Here is a 14,997-nt window from a genome sequence, read left to right as displayed (position 1 = left end):
TCTGCCTTCCTCACCCATCCTCACAGCTCTCTCTCCCACCTGCTACCTCTCCAGCCTCACCAGGCTCTGCCTCTCCCATATCCTCTCCAGCTGTGATGTGCACCTTGCTGTTAACCCCTTGGGTGCCAGACCCCACCAAGCTCCCTCACAGCCCAGCTATTTTGAGCCCTGCATCCACTCCTTGAGCTCATATTTTGTCCCAGTGCTTCTGAAGACACCATCCAGCCTCCCCCCTGACCTGAGGTGAGCAACACATGCCAAAGGGGCAACAAGCTGCTGCCATGACTCTGACCCAACTCTGCTGCTCTGCTCTCCCCACTGCTGAGCCTGGTACAGCCCACAAGATTGCTGGCAGTACAGATATATCCAGAGTCCATAAAAGGCTTAAACCAGGAAACTGTACCCAGTAACACTCAGCTTCTCTGAACTGGTATGAGAAGAGCCCCAGGAGGACAAGAACGCACTCTGTAAGCTGGGGAGCCAGGAACACACAGCATCCTTCATCTTGTGTCCCACTGAACTTTGTCTGCTCCCCAGGTTGCTCAGCAGCAGCCCCTAAGTGACTCAATGGCTTTCAGTTCACTTTCCCTGGGATGTATTTTGGCTGGAGAACACAGGGAAGGAAGGAGACAGCCAAAGCAAGGACCTATATCACTGCACCCAGCCATACCATGGAGGCAAAAAGTTGGGGGGACAAGATCTTTCCAGCTACACAAGTCACAGAGCTCCCCAGAGGTAATCCCATGTGAACTAGGATGGGCATGAGGGATACCCAAGCTGGTCTTGTCTGCTTGGATTAGAAGCAGGCAGGAGGAGGGCTGCGGTCCAGGAGAAGGATATGCAGCCCAAGGGAGCCATCTGCACAGCTGGATCCCAGACCAGAGAGCCAGGACTTGAGGTTCCGAGTCCAGGCCACTGAACAACGTTTCCATGGAGAGCATGGGATGGGGATGAGGTCAGAGATGCTCCAGGAGCAGAAGGAATGTCAGTGGCTGGAGGCATCTAGCTTTCTCCTGTGTGCCTTCATGTCCCAGCAGGGTCAGAAGTAAGAACCTGGCATCTCTGCAGCTCAGCTGAGCACTTATGTTCCTAATTTATCCTGGCAAAACCCTAAGCATGCAGGGCTCCCAGCAGCACCTGGATTCCCAGCCTCTCTTTGAGCCTTTCCACATTACCATTTCCTAGTTGGGACAGCCTGGGGAAGAGCTCAGGGCGATCTAGTCAAGGGACAGCCTTGCACAACCCAGGAGGATGCCAACTTCGCCATGGTCACTGCTGCTACCCACTTTTCAGTTCCCAAGGACCACATGGGGCAGTCAGCAAATGCACTGCTGCCCTGTCACCCCCTGGTACAACCAAGATGAGCACAGAGCTGCAGAAGAGCTGCAGGGAAGGGGCTGCCTGAGGGATGGCACTTGGGCTTAGCATCTCCCTGCATCCTGTCCTGGAGCCCTGGGATCCTAAGCCATTTAATTGTCACTGTAGCAAACACCAAGGTTGAAGACAACCACCCAAAGGCACCCACCTGTGCCATCACACTGCCTTGGGGATCCTTCCTGACCTCCCTGCTCCACTGCTGAGACCCTTGTTTTTAAATAAACACAGAGTTTTCCTTTTAGACAGATTGAATAAGGCAAAGGTGGAGGTGATGCCACATGCTGTGGGGCAGGTACAGGATGGGGACAGTCACTAACAAACACTGTTGTTATCTCCTACATCACAGCACTGGGTGGCAGCTGGATGCAAACTAGCTGCACGCATGGTTCTGGCTTCTCCTTTGGCTCTCCAACTGTTAGGTCACATGAAAATAAGCTAAAAATACAACAAGTAGTTTTCTGGTGCTACTCTTCCAGGAAAGCAAGAGCCAGGTCTCACACGGAGGACAGGAGCCTTAGTCCCACAGGGTCTGGAAACAGGATGGCACATGGAGGATGGAGATGCCCAAGGGCACTTGCAGCTGGGATGCACAGCCTTCCAACAGGAGTCCGGAGAGGTTTTTAATCTTTTTTTTTCCAAAAGAAATGAAGCCTATGGCACAAACAACATCATTGCTCTAACCCACACCCATCACCCCAACACACATCCACCTCAATGCCATGATGCTGGAGACCCATTTGCTGTTGCATTGTGGGACCACTGGGTGTCACAGCCCTTCCACCATGCTGGCTGCACATGGCAATCACTGGCAGGGAAATAATCAGCCCATCTTGGGCCCAGCTGCCAGGAAGAATGAGACATGCCTCAGGAGCTGTACATAGGGGATGCTGCGGGGTCAAAACCAGCTTCCTACTACTGCCAGCCACTTCCCCCCCATCTCTCACCAGGCTTTTCTCAGCCTTTCTCCCATGGGGAAGAGCACATGACCTCTGTAGCTCTTCAACCTCCATCCAACCTCCTGCATCAAAGCGTTAATCAGAGAAACAAAGAGCATCGAAGCCACCTGGAGGCATCCGGAGACAGCCTGTGCCCTCTTACCTCTACATCCAGGATTTTTCAGAGGACACTTCCCAAGGATGTTCAAAACAATAAGACAAATATAACAGCTCTGTTATCTCCTTTCTGTGCTTGGCTTCTCCTTAAATCCTGGCTGGTGCTGGGCTGAGGAGCCTCCATCCCTGCACTCTGCTGCTTGCAGCCCAGTTGCTCTGCTGCTCTGAGCCTCTATTTCCCCCTCATTAAAATGGGCAGAGCTGAAAGAAGCTTCCATACAGATAAGGCAGAGCCACAAGCCAGGTGCAGAGGGCAGCACACCAGCCTGGTCAGGCGCTGCTCCCCATGCACTTCAAACAGCCCAGAAATACTTCCCCAGAGCACCAGCACTCTAGTTGGGTCAACACCTTCCAAAAAGCTGCAAATGCCCTCATTTCACAGATGGGGTACATGGGGAAGTGCACCGAGTGTATCCTCCCACAGTAGCACAGAGGAGAAAGCCATGAGCCAGCACCCACCCAGATCCCATGGGACCTCCCAGCATGGGGCGGGTGCCCACCGAGGGACCAAGATACTGAGCTGGGGAGAAGGCAGGAGCCAACCAAGAGTAGGGATATGGCAGAAGTACACCCCGAACTCCTTTCCATCACGGCATGCACCTGAATGACACCATGAGAGCGATGATTTGACCCGCAGCCCCCGGGACCACCGGCTTCGGGCTCCATCCCCGTAGCGCCCGTGGCGGTGGGTGCGGAGCCGGGCTGTCCGCCGCTGCCGCTTGCCCTCTAGCGGCACAGTCACCAGAACCTGGGACCAGAGGAGAAAACGAGACGGGGCTGAGCCGATCCGAGGGTGCCCGGGGCTGAGGGGAGCTCCTGCTGCCCCAGGGCAGAGGTTGGGTTCATGGTTCCGGCACATCCACGGAGCTGCTGATGCACAAGCGCTCCCGCAGGAACAGCTCCTCCCCGGAGGAGCCCCACGCTGCTGGGAGATGAACTTGGGGACACGTGTGGTGCAGACATGGTTCTGCTGGTGGCCCATGGACTGTCGTCCAGAACCTGGAGCAATCAGACCTGCTGCTCCCCACCTCCTCACGTGGGGCACTAAGTGCCTGCAATACCCAACCACGAACTGCAGCCTCGTAACAAGAAACTCACCCTGCAGCACCCCCTCGGTGTGGGTTTTGCTGTGCACCCCTTGGTGCAGGGTGAAGAGTACAAGAAATTGGGGAAGAGCTGAGCCCAGATGCTGCTGTCAAACACGTCTGCTCAGAAAGCACCTACACAACCTGCCAAAATCCCACTGCAGGAAAACCAAAAGCTCAAAATTACTGCTATTGCACAGTGTCTAGTAAATAATAAACCAAGTTAGAAGCATCATTAACACTCACTTTTGGAAGCCTGGCAGGTTCAGGGCTTGATTCACTCCCTGATTGACTGCAGCCCCCCTTGGGTGGGATGCAAAAAATTCAACCATAAACTCACAGGCAACACCTAGCACGGGCACTGGATCGAGCAGGACAAGCCCCTGTGCCAGGGTAGCAGCAAGCAGCATTGCTGAGCACCACCTACCTGCAGGGCTCCCCAAGGGTGATCCCCAGGCCTGACTGGGGGTTGCATTCATGTACCAGCATTGCTGGGTGTATGAATGGTCACAGGCCTCTTGGAGATCCCAAGTATCCTCATGTCAAAGCATATGGAATTGTCACCCCCACAGGGGAGAGCTGATGTAGTAGTGCTGACCTAGTGAGCTTTCCCTAACCCAGCTCTACAAAAGCCCCTAGCCAGAGGCAATATATCTCTCAGCCTCCATGGGCAGACAGGAAGGTCTTTCCTCAGTCTCTTCCCCTCCATATGTTTCTCCTCCCCATGAAACACCTGAAGCATCCTGAAGCATCCCCATCTCACCCCTTGAATCTCAGAAAGACAGGTCAGCAGGCAGAGCTGACTTAGACCTCTCCAAACCCAAAAGAGATGTCAGATGTACCCTGAAGCCATCCAGGTTACCAGCTCCTCCTGTCCAGACAGCAGCTCAGGCCTCACAATCATCTCAGAAAAGTCCTGACAGTCACTAAAATTGTCTCATCCCTGGAGGGCCATCAGCAGAGCCAGGGTGTGCAGACATGGCTGGGGAGCACTTGGGGACCCCAGTGGGATCAGACACACAGAGGGGCAGAAACCAGCAGAATCTGGCATCAAAAGACACAACTCAGCAGGAATCTTGGATCCCAGACAAACCAGGGCTGTAACCCTCGTGTGCATGATGCCCTCTGCTCCAGTGTTAGTTCAGCTGCAACTGGGAAATCAGAGCTGAGACCTGGCTTTTGGTTAAATTCTCCAACCACCACCACATCTACTGCAGATCTTTCTGCTCTGTTCTCACACGTGACCTGGAGGGCTGAAAAAGTACTGGGGTCTCAGAAATCACCCATGCCAGGACAGTGTCTCCCTCTAGGGCCAGTCAGCAAGAAGAAAGGCCATGGGAGTAGGACGTGGAGCCAGCCCAGGTAATACAACCAGCTCTGGGTGCTCCTAGTGTAAGTTTAGCTACTCTGGTGCAAAGGGCAGCTCCCATCACGGACCCAATCCCCTGCTGATTGGGGGGGTTGATACAGGAACTGTCAGGAACAGTATTCTCAGGTTAAGATATCTCTAAAGCTTCAAGACCATACCTCAGCACACCTCCTTGTCCCAAACACTGCTGCACCCTCTTCTGTTTCCACAGCCTCATGCTGCACCCACCTCTCCATTCCTAGCAGCCCCTCTGCATAAGCCAAAGACCTTCAAAACAAAGGTAGATTGAATTAGGGACCTTCTGAATGGTCTCTGCAGCTGCCAAAGTCTCTGGGACCAGGAGATAGGAGAAAGAATGGGATGGGAGACTTTTGGAATGCAGAACCCTTTGTCCACAGATAGCAGCAGCTCACAAGACACACTGGGTTTGCTGTGACTAATTCATAGCAGGGGGAAAAGTTTGTGCCCTGCTGCCTGGAGCAGAGCAATCACCAGCTCGACCACCACAGCATTCCTGGCTCTTTGTGCCACCAAGGCAAGCTCTGCTCCATACAGCCCTTCCTGGACAATGCCAGCCCTTTCTTCCCTGCCTCCTCCCCAGATGTGGGTGCACACAGGCACAGCCGGGGCTGGCAGGGAAGGGGTGCTGCTGCTGCTGCTCCCTGCACCCCCTCACTCTCCCCCACGCCACGTGCTCCCAGCTCCCCCCGCAGCAAGCGGGGGCTGCACTGCTGCTCCCCCCCACGGCACCGGCTCTGACGCGGTGCTCCCACCCCCAGACAAGCCCACGGATGGAGCAGATGCTGCCGTGGGCTGGTGGGACAGCCCAGCAGGAAAGGATGGGGCTGTTCCTCTTATCCAGGGGAACAGGAAAGATACCTTCCTCTTGGCCCTGTGAGACCCCAAATCCTGCTTCCCCAGGGTGCTCCACAGCAACCCACCTCCTCTTGAGTTGCACCCAGTTCTCACCTGGTTGAAGGCAGCTATCAGCTGCACTAATAAACCCTGCAAACCCACCCTCTAGGGTATTTTATCCTAAGAAAACCCCTTCTCCCCTGGTGAGGTGGGGTAAAGGAGTGGGGCTCTATGTATCAGGGACATCTCCCTATCTTGAGAGAGCCCAGGGGTGACAACCACAGGCCACTGCCTCCTGCCTGTCAGCATCTCTGCAGTGCCATAGCAACAGCTGAGAAGTAGGGAGGCCCAGATGGCAAACTCCTCCGTCAGTCCTTCCCCACGCTCCGTGCCGGTACACGCAGGCGCTGCCCACGCTGCCAGAAGGGTAACTCCCCGGCCCGCCCCCCGCCCGGAGCATCCACCCGCCCCCTGACACACAGCTGCACAGGTCAGCACGGCCACCCCATGCCTTGGCCAAGCCCCCAGAGTGCCATGGATGGGGATCCAAAGTGGCTAATGTCCCAGCTGCTTGGTACTAGGGGGAGCAGAAACGGTTTTGTGCTGTAGGATCCCTGTGGCTGAAGTTTTCCCTGTGCATCTGGTCTTTTTCAAGAGGTGTTGCAAAAGATGAACCCCCCCCACATGCCATGAGGCTGGATTAGGGGAAGCTTGAGCATCCTCACAAGTCACACATGCCTGGGGACACAGTTAAGGACACCCAACTGCCCAGGGAAAAGCAATTGCATGAAGATACCTCAGCCCCATGGTCCTGCTCTCCCCAAATGTGGAGAGGGAAATCAAGCAGCACAACTATAAACTAGAGCCATCTCACCCAGGGTCCAAGCCAATCCCTCCACTAAACAGGACCCTTGGCAACTCTTGCAGTTATTTCTGTGTGCAGAGCTACATCCCCAGGGATGGGATCTGAAATTGGACATGTTTCTGGGAAAGCTGGGAAAGGGCATAGGGACAGCAGCCAACCCAGCCTCCTCCTCCTCCACCTCAGGACAAGAACCTCCTGGTCTTTCCCCACTTCACCATTAACCTGGCACCACCTGGATTCACACCAAGGGTATGTGCCACCATCTCCCCCATGTCCAGCTGGGGAGGAGCCACCCAGCCCTGTCTGAGGCTGCTCTGCTCTCCCTGAACAGAAGGAGGCTGGATGGGAAACCAGAAGCATCAGACGATGGAGCACAGGGCATTCATGTGAAGGGTGCAACAGGAGGCTCAAAGATGGGGTACCACACTGTGGGTACACCATGGAGGCCCTGTGGGCACTGCAGGCTGTGTCTCCTGTCCTCCTCCTGTCATCCTTGCCTCAGGGGTCTCATCATCCACTGAGATGTGAAATAATCCAAAGCTCCTAATGGCTTGGCCCCTGATATAGGGAATCTGCCTGAGTGGGGTGGGCTCAGGCATGGAGTGTGGGGGGAGGAAGATGGACAAGCTCATGAAGCCAGCTCACACAACTTTCTTTCTCCATCTTTCCAAATAGGCCCTCACAGCCTTCCACCAACAGCAGGATGGAGCAGAGATGACAACAACCACCACTCCACGGCCTGTGGGGAGGACCTGGCTGGAACACAGAGTCCCCAGGCTGCAGGGACAGGGCTAACCCTCCTCTAGTCACCCCCCAGCCTGGTGGGCAGAGGCACCTTTCCCTGTGAAGGAAGCCAAGCCCCCAGTGAGAGTGGCAAGCAGGGGGAAGCTTAGCTCAGCACCCAGCTGAATCAGCCCCACATGCTGGGAGTGATTCAGCGATGATCAGGCTGGGTTTTGATGCACCTCTGACCCCAGCACAGAAAACGGGCTGGCAAGGAGAGGCCTGATGTCAAGCCAGGAGGGTTCAGAACCCAACATCTCCCACACAAGGGTACAAACTCGGGTTAAACCCAGCTCCCAGCAGCAACTCCTTTGCTAGGAAGCAGCCCCACCATCCAAACCATCCCTCTGCTCCCAACAAGCATCCTCCACAAACCACTGCCACCTCCTCTGGAAGTGCAGACGCCTGGGGAAAGTTTTCACTTGTACTCAGTCTCAGCCTCTTATAGCATTTTGGGGTTCACCAGTCTTATGCCTTGACCCCAAAGCCCAGGGAGGGAAGCGTGAGGCTGGCAGTGATGCAGGGGGCAAGGGAACATGCCTTGCTCAGTGTGGAACAGAGATGTGTACAACCTCCAGCAAAAACAGGCATCTTCTCTTCCTTCCCCAACTTGAGAGAAGCCCCTCTCCAAAAAAGAAAACAACAAAAAACCAAAAACAACAACAGCAACAAAAATACCAACCAAAACACACGACATCTCTGGTTTTGGAGTTAATCTTTTTTCCCTAACCTCTCCTTGTTACTGACTGCTTACCAGCATTTTTCTACTTCAAAGCAGTAAAGACATTTTCTGGGCACAAAGCACTCACGTAGCACTACCTCTCGCAGCAGTTCAGATGGATGTGCGCATCTCACAACGCACGCTCGCTCAGGCTGGCTGCTTCCAAACCCTTCGCAGCCTTCCCAGCTGCTCCTCATTCCCCAAAGGGTTAAAACCAAACCACAACAAATGGCAAGCACAGAAAAATAACCACGAGTTTCTCTCCGACTTCTCCAGCATCACCCATATCCCTCCAGCATCACAGGGAACACTCCAGCACAGCAACGCAGGATAAATATGGGGCGGCTGAAAAGGGGCTTTGCTTTAGTTTTCCCCTTTACTTTCCCTATTTCTGCTGGGTTTGTGGAGTTTTGCTGGTAAGGTCCAGGGCTGGGGGTCCAGGTATCTGCTGAAAACCTACTTGGGCGTTGCATGAAGCTGTAAGGAACAGGGGAATGCATCTCCCATCATCTTTACCCAGCGAAGGTGACAAGCAGAGCTGCGAAAGAGGCACTGCAATTACTCCATGGCTCTGCTGCAATTGCACTGTGACCAAATAGAGCAGCCTCAGGAAGAGACCCAGCAAAGCCCTCTCCCTTCATGCAACTGTGCAATCAAGGCGAATAAATAAATAAATAAATAAATAAGCCTCCATTACTCATTTCAAACCCTGCTGCATTTAACTGCCAGAATAAAAAGATTCCACCTCTTCTCAACTCCCACTGGCAACTTGCTCTGGGGGCTACATTTCCCTAAATGCTCACATTTCAATTAGCATTAGAATAATGAAATGGCTCAGAGTTCATCTCACCCAAAAATGTACTGGAAAATAAAGAGATTGGAAGCGATGAGGATTTTTAAAAATTTTTCTTTTCCACACACACAGAGCATCAGATCTAGGAGAAAGGACTATATTCCTTTCTCGACTCCACGCTGATGAGATTAACATGGGCTTTGCTAACTGCCTCTCCAAACAAGGATAATGCAACTTCAAGTTGATTTTCCAGATAAACAAGCATGCAAACAAACGCAAAGTGCTCAACTAAAAATATCTCCCTGCTCCGACGCTTCTCTTCACTGCCACCACCCCGAGAGGGAAACACACAAATCCTATCGCAGCACCACAGAGAGTTGCAAAATTTTAACAATGCAAGTTAAATAAGCTACTTAAGACTGTCCTTTTTTTTTTTTATTCCTCCCTTTGAAAAGGCAAAACTGCAGATCCCCAGATACACTCAGCCAGAACAGGGAACATTTTCTGTTGTGGGAATTTAAAAAAAAAAAAAACAAAAAACAAAAAACACCACATTCTAATCGGATCCAAAGTGTCGAAAAAGAACAAGCAGCTCCGAACTTGCTTTTCTTGCCCAATTTGGGTATACATGGGGCTGTGTGTGACTGTGGCGCTGCTTCCCCCCCACACACACACTATTCCCTTGCAGAAGCGAAGAAGCAAACAGTTAAAGGAAGCAGCAGCTTTAGCATCTTTGCCTGCTGCTCTCTCTCCTGCGAAAGAATCAAATCTCATTGACTTTATTCCTCTTAAGGTTTGGCCAAACTGTTGCTGAGAGCTTTTTTAAAAAATATTTGGGGAATGGTATAAGGGGGAAAGCCGGATCTGCGTGCTCTGCACGGGAAGCAGGGCTGAGCCGTGCCAAGCAGCGCAGCAATGCCGAGGGCACCTGAGCCCTGCACAGGCAGCCCAGCCCGCACCCCGCCGGGAAAGCCCGGAGGGACCCCCACTTACATGGAAGTGATGTTCCTTGAGATGTCCGTGATATTGATGCTCGTGTTGCCATTGCTGCTGCCTGAATCCTGCCCTTCCAAGAGAGGGAAGAGGTTCCCATCATCCGGCTTCTTACAATTGATGTCTGTCTTGCTGCAAAGACAATTAGCAGGGCAAGCCAGCACCGAAAGCAGATAGTCTCCCCAAATGCTCCAGAGCAAAAATACCCTCCAGAAAGTGCACTTGGTAGGGCAAAGAGAGACATCCATCTCCGATTCCTGCTTCTAAAAAAGAGGAGGAGGAAAGGGGGGGATAGAGGGAGGGGAAGGGGGGAAAGGGGGAAGGAAACAAAGACAGAGGGGGGGGGGGAAGGGGGGGGAAAAAAAAAAAAAAAAAAAAAAGAAGAAGAAGAAAAAAAAAAACCAACAAAACCTCAAGCGATCAGATGCAAAAATCCTCTAGCAGATGAAATCATGCTGGCAGCTGGCTCGGAGAGGCTGTAATTCCCGCTACGGTAGCGGCAGCGGCAGCGGGCGGGGATGCATGCTGGCCCGGCCGCTGCTCCCCGCCAGCCGCTCCGGAGGATTGCAACGGGAGGCTGGGGAGGCAGCCGGGGAAATAAATAAATAAATAAATAACAAAAACGGTGCGAAAGTCACCAAGTCCCACCTACTGGGCAGAATTAAAATTGACACACCTGCAAAAAAAACACACAGAGGGAGAGGAGGAGGAGAAGAAGGAGTGGGGGGCGACCTCCCCTTCCCATCGCTTCCCTCCCCCGGCCTGGCCAGCCCTGCTGCGGCGGGCACAAAAAGCAGGGGGGGAGGAGGAGGAGGAGGAGTAGGAGGAAGGCTTGCAAAGCGAGCCGGGCTCTGCAATAAAAAGGATTCCCCACCCCCCTCCCTCTTAGCTAAAATCAATCTAGGAGAGGGGGGGGAAAGAGAGGGGAAAAACCCACCCCAGCACTGCTGGAGCCCCGGCTCAGCCCCGCCGGCAGAGGAAAAGTTGCAGCTGGGGTTAAATTTGTGCTGGGGCGGGGGGGGGAGCAGAGGGGCTCTGGCTCGGCTCCTGCTTTCTCAGGCTCTTTCGGCTTTTGAAGAAGGACGATGCTGCTTTTCTCTTGGTTGTTGGGTGGGTTCCCCCACTCGCCCCCCTCCCCCTGCAATCCGGACTCAAGGGTGGGAAGAAAGATTAAACTGAACTGGAAGAGAATAAAAACCAATGTGGATCACTGCGATTTTTTTTTTTTTCTCTAGAGGATCCTAGCGAGAGGTAGATCAAACGGCTGGGTGGGGGAAAAAAAAAAAAAAAAAAAAAAGAAAGCGACTGGAGAGCACCCAGGAAGGACTTTCTAGAAAAGACACAGACGCACACCCCCCTCCCTCTCCGAAATGCAACGGGGACTCAGCCGGCTGCCGGGAAGTGCAAAAAGCAGCACCCGGGGTCTGAGCTCCGGTCGTCTCTCCCCTGGCTTTCCCCTTCCCTCCTGCCGCAGATTCTGCAATCAGACATGCAAAAAAAAAAAAAAAAAAAAAAAAAAAATCCTGAAAGAGGAGGAAGACTGAAGTGTTGAAAAGGCTGAGCTCAGAGCGCCGAAATGGCATCAGGAGAGCAGTGAGTGCGAGCAGAACAGCAGAGCGAATTAAGATGCATGGTGCATTTTTGGCAAGCACAAACCCAAGCAGATCAGAGCTCTGCTTAATTTGCTCTGCTTTTCTACAGCGCTTTCCTACATGCCTTTCCCCCCCCCCCCCACCTCCCCAATAGTTTCATGTCTCTGCTCCTCCCCACAGAGACACAGTGATAAAGGAACAGGAAGGAACAGGGAGGCAGGAACACGGGTGAAAAGAGGAATTACGGGTGTAGGGCTCCAAATACTTCAAGGGTCTGCTTCATGCCAGGCAAAGGACTTTGCACAGGGAGTAGAGGCTAAAGGATCTCTGCACAGACTGAACCAAAACCTCTAGGTTTTGCTACTCACTCCAAATCATGTCACTACACAAGAAGTAATAGGATTTCAGGGAGGAAAAGAAAAAAAATCAACCCAAAAACTACAGGGATGTTTTTTAACAGCAATTCATGCACCCATACCCCTGAGTGGGGAACAAGGTGTCCCCGCTGTGCTCACAGGGACCCTGTCCCAGCAGTGGGGATGACACCAGAGAAACTCCTCACCTTTAAGCCTGGGATAGGTGATGAGGTGTGAGGGGCTGCGTGTCCCAGGAAATCCAAAGAATCACAGGATAATTCACGTTGGAAGAGACTACTAAAAGTCATCTAGTGCTGCTATCACAGGGGCTTCTGCAGTGTCAGGGATCCCCAGGAGAAGTGGTGGCACTTGTCTAGTGAACAGAGGGCTGATTTCTTCCTCAGCCCCACCTGCTTGCAAATTACTGAAGTAAAACACCTGGACCTGAAGAGGTCCCAGAAACACCTGGCACTGCTGGGAATAAGAGCATGGGGGGGTTGTTAGGTCCTCACCTTCATGAGAAGCAGCTGGCACCCCTCAGGCACCCCTATGGAGACTGAATGGGAAGGCACCAGTGGGGAAACTACCCAGACAGATTTCTTTATTCCCTGCCTCAGTTTCCCCAGCCATGACAGAGATACCATTCTTGTGGCTCAGCCCTGTGGCCAGACTGCAGAGATACTGATGGAGAGCACCATGTAAAAAATCCCTGCCCATGGGGAACACTGGGCACCTCACAGAGCCCAGCCAGCACAAGGGACATGGATGTCACACTACCCACAAAACGAGTGCCTGGGGTGAGACCAGGGCTTCCTTTACACTGGAGCTGGTGCAAGGTCACAGTCTCCTCATGGCACTGTGCCATAAGACGTGAAATCAGCGTAAGGCCATCTGCTTGCCCTGGTGTGTCACCACAGGGCTGGTCACAGGGTGGGGACATGTTCAGGGGGCACAAACCCATCACAGCACAGCAAGGCTGTCCTCTAGGAAGATCAGTGCTGGGACTTGGGGTAAACCACTGTCACCCGGGGTGACTGGGTGGCACCGTGTGGCACAGGGCTGCTCAAGCACCCTGAGCCCTCCTTGCCCACCCAGGTGCCAGTCCCTCCACCCCCTGTGGGCGTGGGGTCAGCCCTGCCTGGAGCAGAGCACAACTGCTACCAAAGCACAAACCCACTCAGGGAGACTTTCGGATCCTCCTCTGCAGTCCGAGGCAGTCACCTGCTTTGAACTCTCCTTGCAAAGGCAAGGTTTAAGCCCCCAAAAAGTTGGGGAGGTCTCAGGTCTGGTCTGCTGGGCTGGGGGGCACAGAAGCCCCTACAACATGCACACCCCGCTCTGCCACCCAGCGCCAGGCGCTTCAGCAGCTGATGAGGAGATTCTGTGCCAAGCCACGGCTTCCTCTGCCGCTAATAGATAAAGCCACCGCTCCCGAGGAAACGTGGTCGGGCCAAGCAGAGGAATGGGAGGAGCTGGAGCATCCAGCTGGGTGCCCAGAGGGTAGGCAGAAGGTGGACAGGAAAGAAAAGAAACCGTGAGGACTGGTCATGCCTCCCCGTTGCAGGCTGCCAGGGGGCGAGTTCGCTGGCAGAAGAGGCTGCAGCGACAGCAAAGTCCCTGCCACAGAGAGCACATGGGCCACCAACCTCCATCCAGCACCAGAGCTGGGCAGCTTCTGGTTCTGCTTCCCTCACTTGACCCCATCACCCCTCAGTGGCCCACGGACAAGCTGAGGATGATGCTCACTCAGCAAGGGTGTTGCTGCCTCTTGCACACCCAGACCCCAAAGGGGGCAGGGGTATTTGAGAGCTGCCAGTGATGGGAACACACCATCTCTGTCTCCATCCCTGCCTCCATCCCTCTCTTCTGTCCCTGTGGAAGAGGGAGGCAGGAGCAGGGCATGAGTGATGGGGCTGTCAGAGTGCAGAGATGGTATCTCAAGCAGGGGCCTTGCTGTTATTGCTGTGAGGGATGCTGGCAAATTGCTCTCTCAAGAAGCATCTCCATGAAGGATGAAATCAGTGCCTCCTGTGAGAACTCTGCCCCACAGGGGCTCAGGGCATGGGTTCCTTCTGGCCTATGTGAACCTCCAGAAATTCCATAGGATACACATGTTACACTAGGACAAGATTAAACTCCAGTTCCTCCTCCCCATTGCAGGTGCCCTGTGTACGGGGACACAAGTTGCCACCAAAACACCCAGCCCAGAAGAAGGAGTGGAGCTGGGAAGTGCCTAGGGGTACCTGGCCTTATACAGGGGTGAAGCCAGCTGGTTTGATTTTTTTTTTTTTTCTTTTTTTTTTTTCATTTCTGCTCTTCCCACCTACACAGCTGCCTTCAGCATTGTGCTCTTAGGCTGGCCATCCCTTGGGGACAATCTTTCCTCCTGCCACCCCATCTCCCAAGTAAAGGCTCCCCACTGCACCGCTTGCCTCCCCAGGGTTAGCAAACACCCCAGCCCTTTGGGGCATGACCAGAAAGAGAACCGTGGTCCAATATCTGCTCAGTCATCACAAGCTACGACGTCCACTCCTTCCTCTGATCTCCGTATTGATCCAGCAGCCCCGCGCTGAGCCATGCACCACCCCGCTCCCTATTACCAGAACAGCACTCGCTGCTCACTGAAAATGATGAGCTGACATTTTTCTATCCCCTCCCGCCCCCTCATCCAGAAGGATCTGCAAACCTTCCTTCAGCAGGACCATTTTGCACACCCCTGGAAATGCAGCCAGCCCCAGGGAGGGCAGAGATGCTGTTTGGCAGCATGAAGTGATGCCGGGCAGCAGCTGGGGGGGAGAGCTCTGGTGGGAGAGGCAGAGAGAAGGGTTTGATCCCCTGTGTTGGGAATTTGTCTGCAGGTTCACATGGCCCATTGCGGAGAGACCCAAAAAAGTGCAATTTTGGGAAAAGTCCAGCTTGCAGGGTAAATACCCAGCTTTTGGAGAGGAGGGCCAGGACTGGGTTGGGGTCACAGCATCACTGGCATGGGCATAAGGAGAAAAATATCAGCCCCAGCAGAGCCAAGAGGTGTTTGCCTCTCACCTAGCTGTGCAGCACACAAGCATCAGATGTATTTCTTGCTGAAGCAGAGCTCCT

At 53.6% G+C, this 14,997-nt stretch overlaps 1 protein-coding gene across 6 annotated transcripts in view; it reads right to left on the bottom strand.

The window, feature by feature from the left end:
* Positions 1-10,212, bottom strand: part of NTRK3 (neurotrophic receptor tyrosine kinase 3) — a 204,930-nt gene extending 194,718 nt beyond the window's left edge. For 5 of the 6 annotated variants that reach the window (XM_008491959.2, XM_008491958.2, XM_008491960.2 and 2 more), the window contains exon 1: positions 9,954-10,201. In XM_008491959.2, coding sequence (XP_008490181.1) covers positions 9,954-10,201 — 248 coding nt within the window. Of the gene's footprint in view, positions 1-9,953 lie in introns of all 6 variants that reach the window. The other variant, XM_030456762.1, reaches the window with a different exon arrangement.
* Between the last annotated feature and the right edge of the window lie 4,785 nt (positions 10,213-14,997).

Source organism: Calypte anna, chromosome 10 (assembly GCF_003957555.1).
Source record: "Calypte anna isolate BGI_N300 chromosome 10, bCalAnn1_v1.p, whole genome shotgun sequence".
Taxonomy (NCBI): Eukaryota; Metazoa; Chordata; class Aves; order Apodiformes; family Trochilidae; genus Calypte; species Calypte anna.
The sequence above is the reverse complement of the archived record's forward strand: the minus strand, read 5'-3'. Positions and strand labels throughout refer to the sequence as shown.